Source organism: Megascapheus bottae, chromosome 29 (assembly GCF_031878675.1).
Source record: "Megascapheus bottae isolate mThoBot1 chromosome 29, mThoBot2.hap1, whole genome shotgun sequence".
Taxonomy (NCBI): domain Eukaryota; kingdom Metazoa; phylum Chordata; class Mammalia; order Rodentia; family Geomyidae; genus Megascapheus; species Megascapheus bottae.
The window spans coordinates 550215-569844 of NC_143537.1; the positions used below are offsets into that span (position 1 = coordinate 550215).

At 60.5% G+C, this 19630-nt stretch overlaps 2 protein-coding genes across 2 annotated transcripts in view; both read right to left on the reverse strand.

Annotated features, from left to right (window-relative positions):
• Positions 1-10637: 10637 nt before the first annotated feature.
• Positions 10638-12885, reverse strand: Tlx3 (T cell leukemia homeobox 3). Its single transcript, XM_090320810.1, has 3 exons — positions 12203-12885; positions 11491-11734; positions 10638-11164 (listed from the first exon to the last, which is right to left on the reverse strand). Exons 1-3 carry the CDS (start codon positions 12762-12764, stop codon positions 10954-10956), a joined length of 1017 nt encoding a protein of 338 aa, XP_090176936.1. The 5' UTR covers positions 12765-12885; the 3' UTR covers positions 10638-10953.
• Positions 12886-18706: 5821 nt separating this feature from the next.
• Positions 18707-19630, reverse strand: part of Ranbp17 (RAN binding protein 17) — a 191139-nt gene continuing 190215 nt past the window's right edge. The window contains exon 28 of the mRNA XM_090321205.1: positions 18707-18934. Within this exon, the coding sequence (XP_090177331.1) occupies positions 18838-18934 (97 nt within the window). The 3' untranslated portion in view covers positions 18707-18837. The remainder of the gene's footprint in view (positions 18935-19630) is intronic.

The following is a 19630-nucleotide window of genomic DNA, read 5'->3' on the forward strand; positions in this document are numbered from 1 at the left end:
AGTACCCCCGTACCCCGTACACCAGTGTCCCTCACCCACATGACTCCCTCTCCAAACCACAGCCATGCTGGGAACTGTGAATAGCCAAGCCCTCCATGGGAAATTCCTGCACTGCTTTCCCTGAGCTGTTTCCCACTGAGCCCACCTGCCCTGCATCTGCACCTGCCCGTTGGCACCTGGGGGCCACTGTCAAGCAAAAGAAAGAGTCAGCGCCATATTGGTCAAATGAAAGAGGCCCAGAGCCCAGAGGCTCACTCACGCCTGTCATCCTAGCTCCTCAGGAGGCTGAGACCTGAGGACTGTAGTTCAAAGCCAGCCTGGGCAGGGAAGTCTGTGAGACTCTTATCTCCGGAGTACTGGAAGTGGTAGAGCACTGACCTTAAACAAATGCGCTCCGCAGCAGCAGCAGCAGCAGCAGCAGCAGCAGCAGCAGCCTTGCCATTTCATTATCAATCAAACGCAAGGGCACTGGCACATCAGGACAGCCCCGAGCCAGCAGGTCTCGTGGACGGCCAGCCGCCCGCACACAGGCTGGCTCACCACTCAGGATGGAATCAGGCCGCTCTGCGAAGCGGCACAGCGTGAAGCTCATGAAACTTTATTCTTGGATTTCTCCATTTGATGTTTTAGACAGATACCGGGAGTCACGGAAACCATGGACGCTGGAACCACACACAAGAAAGTGATTAGGTGGCAGGAACCCACTGCTGTAGCACAACTGTCCCCTCTCCTCCCTTGCACAGTTCTGGTGTCCACTCACTCCTATGTGGTCCCTCCCAAATCTCACGCCAGTATGTTGAGTAAGGCTGGACAGTGCTTACTGAGGCTCTGAATTCGCTCATTACTGGAAGCCATCAGTGCTAACGTGTGGCGGCATCCATCTTAATTATGGCAAAGGGCCCCTTATTAATTATTCAGATCTCAGAAAATAACACCGTGAAAACAAGGGAGAAACATAGGCTCTCTTCTGCCTTAAGTATCTTACTCAGACCCTCCCCCACACATCAGGACATGGACACCTCCCCACCCCCCCACCCCCGTCTTTGACACTATTCTTCTAGTCTTAAGAACAGGGCCTTGGGCTGGGAGTGTGGCCTAATGGTAGAGAGCTCACCTAGCGTGCATGAAGCCCTGGGTTCAATTCCTCAGTCCCACATACACAGGAAAAAGGGAAAGGTTGCCCATATGAAAACCTTTACCCAGTGCAGAGGTTAGGGCTTCCTTCAGCTCCTGAAGACCTGTGCTGGCCCTCAGATGAACCTCAAGACGAGGCAGACCACGATGTCCTGTAAGAGTGTTGCAGGATTTGTTTTTGCCAGTCCTGGGCTTGTATTCAGGGCCTGGGCCCTGTCCTTGGGCTTTCTCAAGGCTGGAGCTCTACCACTTGAGCCTCAGCACCACTTCCGGCCTTTTCCCTATATATGCGGTATTGAGGAATTGAACCTGGGTCTTTGTGCATGGTAGGCAAGCACTCTACCCCTAGGCCAAACTCCTGGCCTCATGTTGCAGGACGTTTTTTGTAAAAATCTTAAAAAGAGAATAAAAGTGCTCTATGTAATCAACCGAGCAAAAGTTGGAGGCATGTCTCAGCTAGAAGCTCCTTGCCTAGCCTGTGTGAAGCACTGGGTTCAATCCCAGTACCACAAAGCCATAAAAATGTCTGTCACTGCCCGGAGTTTGGCCTAGTGCTCAACTCGCATACACAAAGAACTGGGCTTGATTCGTAGGTACCACATACACAGAAAAAGCTGGCAGTGGTGCTGTAGCTCAAGTGGTAGAACTGCTAGCCTTGAGAAAGCTCAAGGACAGTGCACAGACACTGATTTCAAGCCCCAGGACTGGCCAAAAAAAACAACAAAAAACAAAACAGCATATAGAGAGATGGACAGAGTTTGAGATTTAGTAGGGCCCTGGCCTGGCCTGGCCTGGCCTGGCCTAGCATTCGGGATGCTGGGTTGTAGCCCAGCACAGAAACCAGCAGGGACAAAGCCCAGAATGGCTCAGGCAGAGAAGTAGCTCATTCTTCTTGTCTTACTGAGGCAAAAAGTCTCAACACTTTTTTGTTGCTTTTTGCAAATGATACGGTAAGAAGCAACAGCCTCTTCCCACAGCCTCTTTCCTCAGCTGTGACCCTGAGGCAGCCCTTAGCAGACCTTGGTCTGTGCATGGGTATTTAGGAAACATGGGCGTTGTTTTGACAGCTACCAAAGTGCAGCTGACGTGGTGATACACCTCGAAACAGTGGACACAGAGCTCTTAGCTATGTTTGGCTCTTTTGGCCATTGCTAAGATGACCACTGAAGCTGTTCTTTCTCTAGGAAGACTTTTTTAAAGGAGGTAAAATTCATATTTCCTGTGATGATGGGGTTTAAAGAGTTCAGCACAGGCATTCCGCCTTGGCTCAGTGCTGTATTAGACTCCTCCATGTGGCTGCCTTCTCGTCACCTCCAAATCACACCTCACCCTCAGCAGCTTATCCCCGGCACCTCCTCCCCTCGTCTGCTGGAGGCCACTTTACTGGCTCAGACCTGCCTTGTAAATGGAGTCTTACCCGTGGTCTGGGTCAAGGCCCGCATGCCGTAGCATCCTTTCTGTGTCTTTGTGATAGTCCATCGCCCGCCCTCTCCACAGGGCGTGTACTCACTTGCTGAAGCACCCTCTTTCCCCCTGGAGTCCTGGAGGGCGGGGGGCTGGCATCGCTCCTGACCCTGTCCCAGGGTGGCCCTGTGATCAGACATTGCTTCTTTCTAGAAGTGGCCGGCACTGCTTTGTCACTTGTCCTGACAAACTTCTGCCCACGAACTTTTGCTAGGTTTTTTTCCCCTCTCCTTTAATCACAGGTAGGATAAAAGAGCCATCAGCCTTCAAGTGCCTGATGATATGGCATTTCCTGAATTGGATGGAATGGTAGGAAAGTGACTGGCTTGGTCAGTTTTTATTACATGTGCTAAAAAAGGACTGGCTCACTGTGCGCAAGGCTCCCACTGCTCCCGAGAGCTGACCCCAGGGCTGGAAAAATGGCAACAGTAATCACCCCAGACCTGTGTGGCTCTGTGGCCCCAGCGCCGGTGATTTCCTGCAACACAACACAATATATTTGTACGGTGTCAGTATTTTTCCTGTTAAGTTTGCCAGCTAAAACTACATTCATTCCTGCTTTTTCACCTCTCTCTCTTTCTCTCTCTCTCTCTCTCTCTCTCTCTCTCTCTCTCTCTCTCTCTCTCTCTCTCTCTCTCTCTGTCTCTCTCTCTCTCTCTCTCTGTCTCCCTCCCTCTTTCTTTTTCTCTGTCTGTCTCTGTCTCTGTCTCTCTGTCTCCCTCTCTCCCTCCCTCTTTCTCTCTCTCTTTTATCCTTAAATCTTGTAAGACAACCTACTGTGTGCTGGCACTGGACTCTAAAGAAGGTGCTGCTTGGCCCCATCCCCAGAGGGTCACACAGTGGAGACACTCGAGAGGCCTGCGAGGCTCTGGGCCTGGCTCAGGTCACAGACACCTGCCTGTCCAGCAGGACAGCTTGGGTTCAGTACAGATGGACAGACAGACAACAGATGGGGAGGTTTGGTATAAAGCAGCCCACTCCCCTGGCTAGTCTAGGCCCCCTTGGTTACCATGGTAGGTGAATGGGCAGAGGAACCCAGGGTTGCTGGCTTCTCCCCTAGGTGCTGCCTGGGGGGTGAGGGAACAGTGGGGTGAGGGCTCCACACACCTGCCTTCCAGTCCTCCCCACTCCTGATGCAGACAGCCACAGAGCCTGGGCCTCTGGGACTTCGCCTCCTCCCTGTCTCGGCCTCCCGGACAGTGGAAACGCGTGTGGACCACAGTGGCTGGCCCTTCCCCAGGCGCTCGCCTGCTCTTTCTCCGTGACCAGCTTCCTTTCTCAAAGCCCTATGCCCAGCCGTGTCCAAAGCCCACATGGCTCCCAGAAGCCACCAGGCCTGTGCCAGCCCACGTGGAGCCTCTGCCTCCACGTTCCGTAGCTGGAGCCCACGCCCCAAGCCTCCGGCTCCACCTCAGGCTCTCTATTTAGCTTCTGGTCTGCGCCCCGGGGGCTCCTGCAGGCCTAAGAGTCACCCCAATCCTGCCTGCCACCGAGGGTGAGGCCACTACTGGGCTCTCGTGACAAATGGAGCCCAGAGCCCTTAGGATCTCTTCTGCTAGAACTTTCTATCGGTGTCATAAATCTTTTATTAACATTTGGTATTATACTAATTAAAACTGTTCTCTGTATGTATTATTAATTTCCCTAGCACTTCTTGCAGGGGTGACGTTTTTAGCCAGCTAAGCAGAAAGTAGCACAGTAAATAAGAAGAAACTCATTTCCAGACAATTAGCCTTGCAGAAAAATAAGTTGGTTAATGGAAGGCATGATGATTACAAATTTTACCTAAATAAACAGGGTATCTTAATGGTAACTCTTCAAGCTAAGTAAACAGATTGGAGTGGTAATGTCCTAAGCAATACTTAAATGTAACTGTTTAATAAATTGGTGAATTACTCATTTCATCTTAGAACAAAATGGTAATACTGTAGTAATAACCTAGTATATATTCCGTAAATATGAAGCATTATCACTTTAGCTCTGTAGAAATCACCACAGTGATATGTCAGCATTGATCTAAAACTGCAGCATTTTATCTCAAGTTTATTACCCATTTTTGAGAATCGCTGAGATTTTCAGAGCATAATGGCAATAAAAGAAGAATTTAAAAAGCGCTTTAATGTGCATAAGTTAATCAGAGGTATCCTCGGGGGGGAAAGGAAATTTGGTAAAACATGAATTATAAGCATCATTTAAACTTACTTTGGACACTAGAGATAATAAATGGCACCATAATTTAGAAATAGCTTTTAACATCAATGACGGTAAGTACCACTTTACTGTTCATAAGAATTGCAGAGCACTGGTGCTGAGGCCAATTTTATTAGCCATTTTTTTCTTTATAAAAGCAATCCAGCCGTTCCACAACTGAGGAGACAGGAATAAGAGTTACGTGCTAATATGCAAAATGCATTTAAGTTTTTTGAAATAGAGAATAATAAATTGTGCCGAAAGATAGAGTCTGGAGACAAATGAATGATCGTTTAAAAAGAATAAGGCACTTTCAGAGTTTACATATTTGGAGAAACTTGATAAAAAAAAAAACTCCACAAATTGTTCATACATTTTCCCATTTGCTGCAGCATGCGGGTGCGCTTTCAAATCTGGGAGACGAAGCCATAAATCCCGGCGGTTGGGAGAGGCTGCAACAGAAAATATATTTCTGTAAATTGTTGCCAGTGACAAATCGCTTTTAAACTATTACAGTGCAGGTTCAACTTCCTCTTCCAGGGAGGCCGGCAGCGGTCCTGCAGGAACGCCTTGGGTTTCGACCTCTGTCCTGACCTACTGGGCAGCCACCTCGAGTTCTGACCTTGCACCATGGGCCACAGGGTGCAGGGTTCCGTGGGGGCCCAGTGAGCACTGCCGCTGCTCAGCCTCAGGCGAGGCTTGCCTGGATAGCACCGTGGCAGGTGCCCGGCCCCCACAGCTTCATGGAGAAATCCCAGTCACCAGCCCAGACTCTGGCCTCCAGGACTCCATAGCTCCAGGTTCAAGGTCTGTGGCTTTTCTGCTCCAGCACTTGATGGACATACAGAACAGATCAGTTCCAATCATCTCCACCACTTAGTGCAGCTGAGTATCTCAGTCTGCCCCTCTGCTTTTGAACACGGCCTGGGGACTTCAGGGGAGGCTGCCCCATCCGGAGGTGGGAGGAGTGGGTGGGAGGAGAGGGGACACAGGCTGGGGAGCTGTCACCTGCAGCCAGGGGGCAGCCCGCAGGTCTTCTGCCCAGTCTCCCAGTCTCTTCATCATCTTCTCCCTAAACACCAGGGACACCCCTCCCTCAGAGAGAGCCCAGTATATGGAGGTTGCCTGGGTGAGGGCTTTGGCCGTCTACACAGCACCCAGCTTGGCGGGGACCTGCAAGGTAGCGGGGTTGGCCACCAGGCTGTGCCCCTGTAGTGTTGCCCGGGCTTAGTGTTCGTGTCTTCGAGTTTTCTGAGATGACTGAGGACCGAGGGGGAGCAGCGCGCATGGGAGGCTGCCAGCACAAATTAGGTGGTTCTCCTGGGGGGCAGAGTGGCCAGGGCTCTACCACGCAGCCCGGGAAGTTGCTGAATGTCTCCAACCTCCTCCATCGGGGCTCACTTTCCAGGCTTGCTCTCGGAGTTAAATGTATGTGGTGCCTGCCCACAGTAGGTGTGTTATTAATACTGCTTAATGTCACTGCTGTTATTTAATATTATGGTTATTATTTAATAAACATGCACCGAGCATCTGCAGTGTGTAATGAAAAGAAGGAAACTGAGGCTGCAAAGGGCAAATATGTGCACACACACACACACACACACACACACACACACACACATGCGCACACCAGTCCTGAGGCCTGGGCGCTGACCCTGAGCTTTAGTACCCAAGGCTGGCGTTCTACCAGTTGAGCCACAGCCCCACTCTGGCTTTTTGGTGATTCGTTGGAGCTTTCCTGCCTTGGCTGAGTTCTCAGCCTCGAGTCTCGGGCAGCTGGCTGGAGCTCTATCCACAGCGGTGCTCAGAAAGCCTCCTCTGCGGCCCGGGCAGACCTGCCCTCTGGACTTGACCACACTAGGTTCAACTCCCACCTCTGCTCCCTCCCAGCTGGCATCACTTGGGTGCCAGGTGCGGTCCTTTACTGACAGCCATAACAAGTTCAAAGCCCACCCAGGTCGTGGGGCTCACACAGCCTCCAGAAGACGCCTTTCAAGGATTCAAGGGCCCGGGCCTGGGCAGCAGAGGGTTTGCAGGGGCCGGAGAGCGAGTCCCCAGGCACTGCATGACAGCCTGGCACTCGCGCGCCTCCCCAGAGCCCCTCTCCTCCTCTGCAAGCAGACGCCCTGGTCTCTCCCAGGGGTTCCACAGGGGGCAGGGGCGTCCTCACACACTGCCGAGGCACCCGAGGCCAGGGGCCACCCGGGGCCCAGGTGGCCTGGCTCTGGGGTTCTCGGACCCGAGAGAAGGACCACAGCCAGTGTCCAGGCTCGGAGGGGCCCAGCCGCGCCCCCCAACAAAGGAACTGGAAACTGGTGCCTTAACAAAGCCCACCCTGCCCCAGGCGCTCCCTCCGTCCCCGGGCGGGTCCGCCTTCTGCCCCCTGCTCAGCCTCACAGCTGCGCCCGCGCCTCCGCCTGCGGGGGACCCTGGGCTGGGCGGCCTGGCCGGAGCCTGCCGGCCAGTCACCCCGAGTCCGGATCGGGCCTGAGAGGGGGACAGGGTGAGGGGCCCTGGGCCCCCGGCCCGCGCCCGACCGCAGGGCTCACCACGTCCCCGAGGGCCTGCGGATCCACCGGCCCGGCCCAGCCCGCCGGGGTCCGCTGGCCCGAGGATGTGGCCTCTCCACCCCCCGGCCCCGCGCCCCACGCCCCGCGCCCCGGCTCGGCGTGGGGGAGTGGGGAGAGCACGACGGGAAGCGAGCAGAGCCCGGGCGCGTCCCGCGCTCCCCGGCCCCCGGCCCGGAGCCCCGGCCGGCCCCGCGTTCGTTTCCCGCCGAGGAGCGGAGGCCCGGGGCCCAGCAGCCGGGCCGGGTCGGCGGACGCGCCCCGCGCTGCCCCTCTGCGTGGGCCCCGTCCCCGCGGGCTTTCCGCTCGGTCCGTGTCCGACCGGGTCGAGCGCTGCTTCTCGTTTTGTGCGGGATCTGCTGTGGTTTTGAGAACTTTTACTTTCTCTGGAAGAACCAACGACTCCAGTCACAGTGTCAGAAACCCAGGCGCCGCGCCGGGCCCGCGGGGAGGGCGGGGAGCCGAGGGGACGCCGCGCCCAGGCCGGAGGCCGCCGCCCGGCCCGGGCCAGAGGCTCCCCAGGGCGGCCGTGCGGGGGCGCGGCGAGGCGGGCCGGGCTCCCGGGACACCCGCGGTGCCAGGGGCAGGCGTGCCCCCCGCGCGGCCTGCCTGGGGCTGGAGCCTGGAGGCCTGGCTTCCTGGGAGCGGGGAGCCCGCGGCCCCGGGGCTTCCAGCCTCACTGGCTCAGCTGTGGCCCCGGGCGGGCGGCCCGTCTTGGGGGGGCTGATGCGCCCCAGGGGGCAGCAGGCCACTAGCTGCTGGGCGGAGCCGAGGTGACAGCTCCCCACCTCTCCGGGTGGCAAAGACGCCGAGGCGCTGGGCGTCCTGGAGCTCACGGTCCAGTCGGTCGTACGAGGGCCCCAGGCGCCCTGCCCACCCTTAGCTCCACCATCTGCCTGGCTTCGAGCCCTGGGAAAGGAGGAGGGAGAAGGGGAGGGAAGAGGGAAGGAGGGAATGCGGAGGGGGGACGGGAGGGGAGAGGGAGGGAGGGGCAGACCGGCCGCGTACCTGAGTGGTCTACGGCTAATTTCTGAACTTTTCTGAGCCTCTGGTTTCGGTCTGCAAACAGGCTGGGCGCCTCAGTGGCTGAGGGGTGCAGGGGTGCAGCCCTGCCAGGCCCACCGTTGGAAGCCTGCGGCTCCAGCCAGCGTCTAACGAGGCTCTGGAAGCAGATGGCGGCCCCTAGACTCGTCGGAGCTCTTTCCCCGGGGCTTGTGGGGGCTGGGCCCTCATGGGGCCCCAAGTCCCAGGCTCCCCACTCGTGGAGCACCCGGGAAGAGTGGAGCTGCGCCCAAGGACGGGTGGAGCCTGGAAGTCACAGCCAGGGCCTTTCCTCCAGCGCTCAAGCTGGGCGGAACCCGCAGACCAGTGGGCTCGAGCCGGCCGTCCCGGGTCCCCCCAGCAGGACCACGTCTGGCTTGAGGGACGCAGCCCGGGGACAGCGAGGCCAAGTCTGCGTCCTCCAGGGTCCCGGGTGTTCCGCTGCTCCCTCCCTCAGTGTGGACCACCCCACCGCCTCCCCCTCCTCCTCTCCTTCCTGGAGCGCTGCGTCCTCGGAGCGAGTCGGCCCTGGCCCTGCGAATTCTGCCGTCGTTCCCCGTGCGTCCAGGGCGCGTGGCCTGACACCCCCAGGGGCCAGGCGCCGTCCCTGCTCTCGCTCTGGGCGACATGGGTGGGAGTGGCCGGGAGCCCAGCGCCCTGCCTCAAAGGCGCTGTGTGCCCTGGACCCCAACTCCACCACTCGCCTGGCCCACCCGGCTCCACGCGCCTCGGTGTTTCTAAGCGCTCAGAGCCCGACCACGCTGCAGGACGGAGGATGAAGGAAACCAGCGCCACAGCAGTGCCCCAGCCCCACCGCCGGTCACCCGGGACGTCTGGAAACGGCACCGGTGATTCAGAGGGACGCAAGCGGGGAGCTCACAGTCCCCCCAGGCCCCGAATAGGGGTGGCTGAGCCACCAGACGGGCAGGACGGGAGACACACCAAGCATTACACACCATGCCATATCATACACACAGGCCATACCACACACATGCCATACCACGGACACACCACACACACCATACCATACCACACATACCGTACATATCACGTAGACACACACACCACACATACACCACACACATCATACCACACACACCATGCCCCATCATACACACAGGCCATACCACAGACAGGCACACCACACACACACCACACATACCGTACATATCATATAGACACACACACCACACACACACCACACACAACATGCCATATCATACACACATGCCATACCACAGACACACCACACACATCATACCACACGCATACCACACACACACACCACACCATACCACACATACCGTACACATCACATAGACACAACACACACACACACCATACCACACACACCACACACAGATACACATACCATACACATCACACAGACACAGCCCGCCCGGCCGCCGCGGGCCCCAGCTCCCTCCCGTCCGGAGGCCGCGCCCTCGGGGAGGCGGCGGGGCAGGGCGCGCGCTTCCCCGGGCGCGGGGCCTCGGTGCAGGCCCGGGCGGCCGGCGCTCGCTGCCTGGCGGCCGCCGGTCCGCAGCCCGCGTGCGGCGAAGGCTCCCGGGCCAGGTCCCCCGGAGTGCCGGGCCTGGAGCGGGGAGGAGGAGAGGGAAGGGAAAGGGAGACGGAGACGGGGGAGGGGGGGAGAAAGGCCAGGGAGCTTCCGGAAAACGAGAGAAGGGAGCGCCAGACGAAGGAAGAGCAGGCGGGCGAGGGGGAGCCCGAGGCCGGGAGAGGAACCGCGGGAGAACCGGGAAGAACGGCGAGACGCGGAGCGCGCGCAGGACGCGTGGAAACGGAGACCGCCGCCACGCGCGGAGGGTGCGAGGGCGCCTTCCGAGAACCCGGAAAGTCCGGGGCCGGGGGCCGGGGCGGCCGGGCGGCCGGCGGAGGACGGGGCGGCCGCGCTCGGGGCCCGCGCCGCGCGAACCCGGGGTTCGGGAGTCCCCGCCCCCCGCCGTGACGTCTCGTGACGTCACGCCTCACCTGGCGCCCCAGCCCGCGGGGACCCCGGGCCCGGCCCCCCGGCCGGCGCGCACTGACCTGCACCGCCGGCGCCGGGGCTCGCGCGCGGACGGACGAGGAGACGCGGAGACGCGGCCGCGCCCTGCACTTCGCCGCCGGCTGCGCTGGGGAGGTCGCCGAGCGTGGTGGGAACGAAAACGAAATAAAAGCGGCGTTAAGTGAAATAGCTAACTTTTTTTATTAAATAAAACGACTTAAATAAAAGGAACAGAAAAGGAGAGGCGCGAGCCCCGCAGCCGCGGCCCGGCGCCCCCGGCCGCCCCTCCTCCGGCCGCCGCGGGGGAAGCAGGTGGCCGTCTCTAAAGGGGGGGAAAAAGCCAAAACTTTTTATTATTTACAGGTTTGGGCGAAAGTACAAAGTATGATACAGGCGCCCGGCGCGGGGCGCGGGCGGGGACGTAAGGCGCTTTCTTGGCGGGCCGGGCCGGGCGGGCCGCGGCGGGCGGGCGGGCGGGGGCTCGGATTGTGCGGCCGCGCGGAGCCGGCCCGGGCCCGCTGGGCGGCCGGCGGCGAGCGGGGCCCCGGCTCACACCAGCGAGGTGACGGCGGGGACCTTGGCACTGTCCTCCTCCCAGGGCTGCAGGTTCTGCAGGGCGAAGAGCGAGGAGTTGTGCAGGCAGAGCGGGTCGGGCTGGATGGAGTCGTTGAGGCTCTTCTGGAAGGCGTCGTGTTGCAGCTGCAGCATGAGCCGGCTGGCCTGCTGCCGCTCCGCCTCGCGCTCCTCCGCCGTCTGCCGCCTGCGGGGGGACAGCGGGTCACGGCGGAGGCCGCGCCGGCCGCGCCAACAGCGCTTCGCCCCGGGCGGGTTGGGAGGGATGGGGGGGATCCGATCCCGACCGGGCCTCGCGGCGCGCGCGCGTGTCGTGCGCGGGGGTCCCTCGCGTGTGTGCGCCCGCGCCCGAGCTCGGGGCCCAGAGGAGGCGCGGCCCAGCCCGAGGGCCGGGGATGGAGGCGCGGCGCGGGGCGCAGCGCGGGCGCCGGGAGGAGCGGGGCGCGGGGAGCCGGCCGGGAGCCGGGGCGGGGAGCTCGGGCGCGGGCGCAGAGCCGGGCCGGCCTCGCTCACCGCCACTTGGTCCTCCGGTTTTGGAACCAGGTCTTGACCTGCGCGTCCGTCATTTTGAGGGACTTGGCGAGCGCCGCCCTCTCGGCCGAGGCCAGGTACTTCTGGCGGTGGAAACGCTTCTCCAGCTCGCAGATCTGCACCCGGGAGAAGGACGTGCGCGGCTTCTTGCGCTTGGGCGGCGTCCGGTTCTGGTAGGGGTGGCCGATGCGCCGGGTCACCGTGAAGGGCGTCAGCGCGGCGGCCGCTGCGGGGACACACGAGGCCGCGTGAAGCCCCGCCACGCTCCGCCACGGCCACGGCCACCGCCGCCACGGCCACGGCCACCGCCACCGCCACGGCCACCGCCACGGCCACGGCCACCGCCACAGCTCGGGCCTCCCGCGGGCCCGCAGAGCCAGACAGCCGGGCCGCTCGCTCGCTCCCTCCCTTCTCCCCGTCCCTCCTCCCTCCCCCTCCCTCCCCCTCCTCCCCGAGGACGCCCCCTCCCCTCCCCTCCCCTCCCCTCTCCCCTCCCCACCCCTCCCCAGGGCGTGGGTGAGTCCCCACCACCCTCCCGTGGCCGCCCCTCCTCCGCGGGCCCCGGGGCCTGGCGCGCAGGCCTGGGCCGCGCTCGGGCCTCGGGCTCCGCGTCCCGGCGTGGGGCGCCCAGGGTGCGGCGCCCCGGCCCCCCCCTCCCCGGCCGGGGGCTGAGCGAGGCCTGGCGCCGGCTCACCTGTGAAGCGGTCTTTGACGAAGCGGCGACTGCTCTCCATCCAGGGGAAATTGAGGCCGCCCAGGCTGGAGACGGCGGGCACGGAGGGCATGGCAGGCAGCGCGCTGGGCAGGGGCGGCGGCACGGCCCCCGGCAGCGGCCTGTGCGCGGGCACCCGGATCACCCCGGCGGGCGCCAGGCTGAGGTTGACGCTGTAGGACCCCGCGTCCTCGAAGGGCGCGCCGAGGCCGGCGAAGGAGGCGGGCAGGGACGGGTACGCGGCGCCCGGGCGCCCCCCGGGGGGCCCGCCCAGGTAGCTGGCGCCGTCGGGGCCCCGCGGGGCGGGCGCGCTGTCCTGGTCCGGGCTGTTGAGGATCTGGTCGATGCCGAAGCTGATGGGCTCGTGCGGGTGCGGGGTCTGCGCGCTGGCGGGCGCCTCCATCCTGGGCGGGCGGAAGGGCTGGGCTGCGCTGGGCGGGGAGGCGGCTGGGTCCCCGTCACGGCGCGGCCATGGAGCGCCCGGCGCCTCTGGTCGCACTGAAACTTTGCCAAGAGTGCGCGGGCCCGACAGGCTCTGTGTCATCTTTCTTGAACCGAACCTGGAGTTTCCGCTGCTAATTCCTCTCCCGCCACAGCCATTGGCTGCGATCAACAAGCCTCTCTCCTCCCATTGGCTCCCGGCTTTCAATAAAGGCCTAATTCATGGAAATAGGAGCTTAGGGACTGTTCCAAGGTGACATCATTTTAACAAACGAACAATAGGTCAAATTTATTAGCCGGGATAATGGGCGGCGGATATTAGCGCCCGAACCGCAGCCTCTCGAACCCGAAAGCTAACGAAGCTGCAATTAGCAGACGCTCCCCGCGCCCGCGCGCCCCGGGCGGGGCCCTCCCGCCGGCGCCGCCCGCCCGCCGCCCGCCCGCCCGCCCGGCTCCGCCGCGGGGCCCGCCCGGCGTCCGCCCAATTTTCTTATTTTAATTTTTTTCCTCCTTCTGAGCAAACCCCAAGCCGCGTGAAGCTTCGGCTCGGCGACGGGGCTGCGGAAGCTGCGGGAGCGTCGCGGACGTCCGGCCCGGGCCGCAGCCGCCGGAGAGGTGCGCGGGGGCGCGGCGCGCGCGGGCCGGCGGGGCGCGGGGCGCTGCGCGCGAAGGCGGCGGCGACCCGCCTGGGGAGAAGACGCCGCGGCGTCCGGGCCGCGCGGGAGCCGCTCCCCCGCGCGGGCCGAGGGGCCCGGCGGCCCCCGGGGCGGCGCGGACCCGGCTTCCGTGGAGCATCGGTGGGGCCGGGGCCGCGCGAGGCCGCGAGGCCGCGAGGACGCGTGCGAGGCCCCCGCGTGCCAGGGCGGAGGCGGAGCGGCCCTTTTATGTTTTCGTGTGTTTGTTTGTGGCTGGCAGCGAACGACCGGACTTCTGCGGTCAACGCCTCCCCCCGCCCGTCCGCGTCCTGCCGGGGCCCGGGGCCGTCCGCGCGAGGCCGCCGGGCCGCGCGGTCGTTTCGTCTCGGCCGGCGCCCCGGTCCTCGGCTGCCGAGCCCGCTGCCAGCCGCCCCGGCCCGGCCCGGCCCCGGCTCCCTCGCCCCGACGTGCGGGCGGGCGCGCTGGGGCGCGTTCCGACCCGGAGCCCGGCTCCAGCCCGCGGGCCCGCCCGGCCTCCCCGGGGTCGTTCTGGGTGCTCGGTGGAGTGGGGGCCGCGGCGGGGCCGGGCCGGGGCGAGCCTCGGCGGTGGGGCGCCCGGCCGGGTCCCCGCTCGCCCGCGACCCCTCGTCGTCGTCCCGGTAGGTCGGTGGGCAGAGCTCGGTCTCCGGAGGAGGAAGGGGTGTGGGGGGGCCGAGCGCGGGGAAGGAGGGGCTGAGAGTCTTTGTCTTTGGGTTTGCCGGGCCCCGGGGCAGCTGGCGCCCCGGCAGGACCGCGGTGTCGCGTGGGAGCGGTGGCCGCGGCGAAGGGCTGTGTCCGGGGCCGGGGCCCTCGCCGGGGCCGGGGCCGCTTTCCTCCTCGATACCTCGGAGAGGGCAGTGGCGGCGTGGCGGCGAGGGAACCGGCGCGGAGGTGCCCGGAGAAACTCGGTTACGTAACGGTGACTCCGGCGGCCGAGGTGCGGCCGGGGCCTGGAGCGGCCGTGCGCGCCGGGCAGGGCGCGCCGGGCAGGGCGCGCCGGGCAGGGCGCGCGGCGCGGTCCCCGCCGAGGCTCGGGCGGCCCCCTCCGTCCAGAGCCGGCCCTCGCCGGCCTCCTCGCCCGCCCGCGGCTCCGACGCCCTGGGCCCGAATGGCCAGGCTTGGAGAACAAGACAAAGCCTGAGCCGGGCCAGGGCAGGGGCAGGGCCGGCGGCGCGGCCTCGCCGGCTGGGAGGCAGCTCCTCCTGCCCTCTCCGTGCCTCGGTTTCCTGGTCTGGCAGAGGCGTCGGGACACACGCGCCAGCTTGGGTCACCTGGGCGGGGGGTGAGCACAGCGCCCTGCCCGGAGGCGCCCCTCTCCCTTCCCTCCCTCCCGGGCTCCCGGTTCCTAGCTTTGCTGCGACACCTCGAAAACACCAACCGCGGATGCCGGCCTGGGCTCTGGGAAGAAGAAACTGGGCTGCCACCCCGCGTCCCCCACGCTGTCCAGGCGGCCCCGAGAATCGTGTCCACCGTGTCCGAGTGTTCGCGTGTGTGAGGGGCCCTGGGGAGGACCCGGGCAGCTCTTGGTACTCGGTCCCCTTGTCTCTTGCCCAGCTCGTTCCTTTATGCCCGAGGTCTCCATCACACTTGCCAAAGGTTTATCGGTTTTATTGGTCTTCAGATGTCCTTGATTTCATTATCTTCTGCTTTGTGTCATCTCTTCCATGAATGCTTTGTTTTGACAAATTAATTCCTTCTCTCTTAGGGTGAAAATTTAATTCGTTTGGTCAATTTTTCTTATTTCTTTTTTTTCTTTTTAAATTTAAGGCCATACATTCTGTGAGCACTGGTGGGTTTCAGATGTTCTAATGTGTGTTTGCAGTTTCTCAGATGGTAAATATTTGCCGCCCCTTGGTACCTGAGAAGCCTAGGAAATGCACATTCTGAGAAGACAGACTGTGGGGGCTTTGACCGAGTGGGGATCCCGATTCTAACCTGAGCACATCTCTAGGCGGGGCTGGTGGGAGCCTTGGTGGGGAGGTCTGGGCACAGGCTGGGCTTTCCGGCTGAGGTAGGGGCTCCAAGTTCTGACTGGTCCATGAGCCGGAGGAGCCCCCATCCTCCAGGTCTCCTCTGTCATTGACTGCTGGTGTAACTTAGGATTGTTTCCCTGTCTGTATAATGGGGCAGAGATTGAATCAGGTCCTAAAGTATATTTGGGTCAGCTAGCGATTCTATCTGAAAGATTGATGAAATATAACGGCCTACTTCCACAGGAAAAGACACAGGCATTAGCCCCCCCCCCCCCGCCCCCGTGTGTCTCGCCCACAGCCAGTCCTGAGCCATTTACTCCACCTTGGAGACTTATGGGCCTTCAGAATCCCATGGTGGAAAAAGTCGTAACCCAACTTTGCCCCTTCGTTCATTCACTGGGAAATTTTCATTTGCTGAGTAGCGACTTGAGTTTCCTGGACCAGCTCCCCACGCTGGAGCCTGCTTCTTTATCTGACAGGGGGACAATGCAGAGCAGCTCTTCATCGCATCTCTCACAGGGGTCAGCTGGAGGAGGAAGATCCCAGATGAGCCGCTCAGACCCCACCCAGGACACAAGGCTTCCAGGTCGGCTGGTTCCAGGTTGGCTGGTGCAATCGGCAGGTAGGAGTTGGAGCTCTTGTTGAACACAGGCCCGTCTAGAGTACACAGCCTCCTTCCCCTCCCCTCCGGCCCCTTCTACCCTGGCTGTGGACAGTGCCAAGTGGGGATGGGCTGCTCCAAGAACCCCAGACGCAGGGGTGAGGCTGCTGTGGTGGGGACCTGGGAGTTCTTCTCAGGCAGAAGGGTGTGGCTAGCGCTGGACTGCGAGTCCTGGGCTGGGTCCACTGTAGGGCCAGGAAGAGTTGGCAGTATTAAACTGCACAAGGCAGCAAGGACAAGGACATGGGAACGGGAAGGAGGCCTGGGAAGTTTCGTGGTTCATGGGTGGTTTGACCTTTTCTTCCTGCCCTGCCCTCTCACGGGAAGGATGGCTCTCACATCTTTCAGGGCATCCGGAGGATGGGTCACTCCCCTCCCCTTCCTTCCCTCCCCTCTGCCCTTGCATCCACATTGGCTTCTGGGTACTGGCTGTTTTCAAAAACATCAGGGGCTGGAGCCAGGAGTGTGCCCTACTGGTAGAGTGTATGAAGACCCGGGTTCAATTCCTTGGTACCACATACACAGAAAAAAGCTATAAGTGGCATGGTGGCTCAAGTGGTAGAGTTCCAGCCTTGAGAAAGCCCAAGGACAGTGCTCAGGCCCTGAGTTCAAGCCCCAGGACTGGCAAAAAAGAGACATAAAGAGAAGGGGGGAGGGGAAGGGAGAGAGATAAGCTGAAGGGGCCCAGCCTTGCCCTGGGGCCCAGCCTTCCCCTCCGTTCCTGACATCTGTGAGGGGGGGGGTGTACAGAGAGTGAGTGGTGTCAGACCCAGGCCCAGGCTCTGAGGGCTCTGCTTGGCGGGACACTGCGGTAGGCAGGGAAGGGAGGAGTGTGTTTGCTCCAGCAGGCAGTGGAGGCAGCGGTGAGGGCAGGGTACGTGGGGTGTGCCAGCACCAGCAGAGGCCTTTTGGGGGGCTCCCACCTAGTCCCACCCTCCCCCACAACAGCCAACCCCCATTTTGTGCTGTAAGATTTTCCTCCCTGACAGATCTCTCCACCGAATTTGACTTCGTCTCAACAGTTTTGTTGGGCAAATTACATTAAGATGGATGCTGCAGGTAGCTTTATGGTTTATTTATTGTGATACTGTTTGTATCTCACGCTTATAAATAACTTATGTTATAGCTTTTGTTTGTGGAAATGTAACTTACATATTTTATTACGCTTTCTGTAAACCTCAAAAAGAATCTTGTCAAGGAAGCACTCTTATCAGCAGTCCCAACTACTGGACGTAAAAACCAACACCAACATTATTTTTTAATATGCCATGGAGGCAGGTTACTTCTGCTGTAGTTGGAAAGGTTTGCTGTCATCGTAAACTTGCACCTCAATAAAACATTAAAAAGTCTCAGGAATGATTTTATAAAGTTCAGGAGGAGGAGGAGGAGCCAGTGCTCAAACCCACCCACGGCACCAAGGTCCCAAGCCCGCAGTCCTCAGATTCAGCTGCCGTGGCTGTGTCACCTGTGAACATGGTGTGGTGGAGACGGGGTGGTGGTGGTGGGGGGGCTGTGTGTGGAAGGGCGGGTGGGGGGCTGGGCCATGACTGGCATTCTCTGAGCAGGCTCCAAGGCCCCCTCTCCTGGAGCCTTCCTGAGCAGCCAGGCCTCCCCACCGCCCACCGTGACCTCTGGTAGGGAGGCAAAGAGAAGCCAGGCCACTGTCATTTTCTTGTGAACATTTTAATGCAAACAACACAGGGCTTTCAGATACTAGACATTTGTAGAGAATGGTGCCAGGGTGGGGGCTACCTTCTCTGACGTTCTTGGGATGAGTGTCCAGGCTCTAATGGGATGTGAGCAAGGCCCCGGGAGTGCTTCTAGGAAAGCACGGGGAGGCCAGGCCGCCGTGTGCCATAGTTTTGGTGTTCCTTTTACCCACAGAAGACAGCACTTTTTAGATAAACACTGGATGAGTCAACTCTCAAGGAAAGGATGGAGACACACTAGTCAAGAGAGGAGCTCACACAGTAAGGCCCACCCTTTCATGGCCTATCAGAAACAAAGCACAAGCCATTTGTGTGTCAGAAGCAGACTGGGATGCCTTCTCACTGCTCTGGGCGTGGAAAAAGTCACCGCCCCAGGAGTAGAACGAATTTTCATGGAGCAATGACTTCCGCCTCCAGAGACTCTAGAAACTTCACCTGCAGCACCTGGAGCTGTTTGGTTCAAGAATGCAGAACTGCTTCCAGTGTTCTATCTTATTATGTTTGGTTCTCCTTAAAAACTAAATGGAGCCAGAAGTGGGGTGGGGCCCAGGCCCCAGGAAGCCTCTGTGCAGCTTCATCTTGCAGATGGATGCCGTTCTAGATTTATGCTAGTGCAAAGCAAATATTGTTTGCAAATCACTTAACTGTGTTACTGTCTCTCAATTTTATCAGAGGCTGTTGAGGCTGAGAGACCTATGTGTGGTCTCGGGGAGGCCCACTCTGAATGCCCCCAGCCCAGAGCCCCTTCCATGGCTTCTTCCAGACCAAAGCAATCTACTAACTCCTCAGGTTCAAGTGTATCTGTGGCTATCGGGGACCCAGCAAGTCCACAGGGCTGATGAGAACCGATACCCAGGATGCCCAGGTGCAGCCCCGGCTCATGCTCTTCTTTGGTTAAATTTATTTCTACGCCTTTTACGAGAATCAAGAAAAAGATCTTGATGGAAAGACTGAAAACACATTTTGATTTTCCAGAACAAAGACTGAACTTACATGGCTTGTGCACGATTACAAATTCTTATAATTAGGCCAGACTTATATATATATATTTAAAAAAAAAAAGGTAGGGATTTGTCTGTCTTGAAAAATAGATTCCCCGTTAGCCAGCACCGTGTCGGGGCCTCTTTCGAGCCTCGGTGCGGTGCGTGGCCCGTGCTGGTCAGCTCATCATGTCCGGGCCGCAGGGCTCTGGGCGGCCATCGCTGCGCAGGGTCTCTGCCACATCTCTTCTGAAGACAGACAGGTTCTGGGTGAACCTGTGAAAAGAAGAAGCAGGAAATGGAGCCTGGCTGGGCCACCATGACGCTCAGGACCTTGAGGAGAAGCCGGCTCCTGGCTCCCCATAGGGCATCTGTGTGCTCTGTAGCCAGCAGGAATGTCCCCCTCCCTGCAGTCACGTTGGAGATGGGTGCATTTCATGGCCATTTAAAACATTTTTTAAAAAAAGGGCCAAAACTCTACATAGATGGAAAAGGATAAAGAGAAGCAGAGCCCTCATGCGCGCGGGTCCCCAGGTGCCACCCAGGCCTCCTTGCCTCACTAGAGCAGCCCCGGGGCCCCAGGGCTGCCCTCCCCTCCCAGATGCCTGTCAGGCTTCACAGGCGGCCCCTTCTTCTGCATGACAGAGGATCTTCACAGTGAAATCAAACACCTCTGCTGAGTGGGCCTCGCACTACCAACCCAGGCTGGTGCAGGGCCTGAACCCTGCCGCACCAAGAGATGTGATGTGGTACGGTCTGTCCAGGGTTCAACTCCATGCCGCTGCTGAGGAGACTGAGCTTAGATGCTAACCACCTTTCGGCCACCGCCTAGCGGCAGGGGCACAACTGACCTTGCCCCGAAGGCCCGGCCTACTCAAGTACGGGGTCCTTTCCTCATTTTCCGCAGCACAGGGGGCCTCTCTCCTCTGGTGATAAGCGGTGTCTGGGCCAAGGCCAGGCCGTCCATCTCGG

What these genes read in the sequence shown, in the direction of transcription:
- Tlx3 (XM_090320810.1), bottom strand. Translation starts at nt 12,764, where the DNA reads ATGACACAGAGCCTGTCGGGCCCGCGCACTCTTGGCAAAGTTTCAGTG. An exon ending in CGTCAAAGACCGCTTCACAG is followed by an intron (nt 11,735 to 12,202) that starts GTGAGCCGGCGC and finishes GTGTCCCCGCAG; the next exon opens with CGGCCGCCGCGCTGACGCCC. An exon ending in AACCGGAGGACCAAGTGGCG is followed by an intron (nt 11,165 to 11,490) that starts GTGAGCGAGGCC and finishes GTCCCCCCGCAG; the next exon opens with GCGGCAGACGGCGGAGGAGC.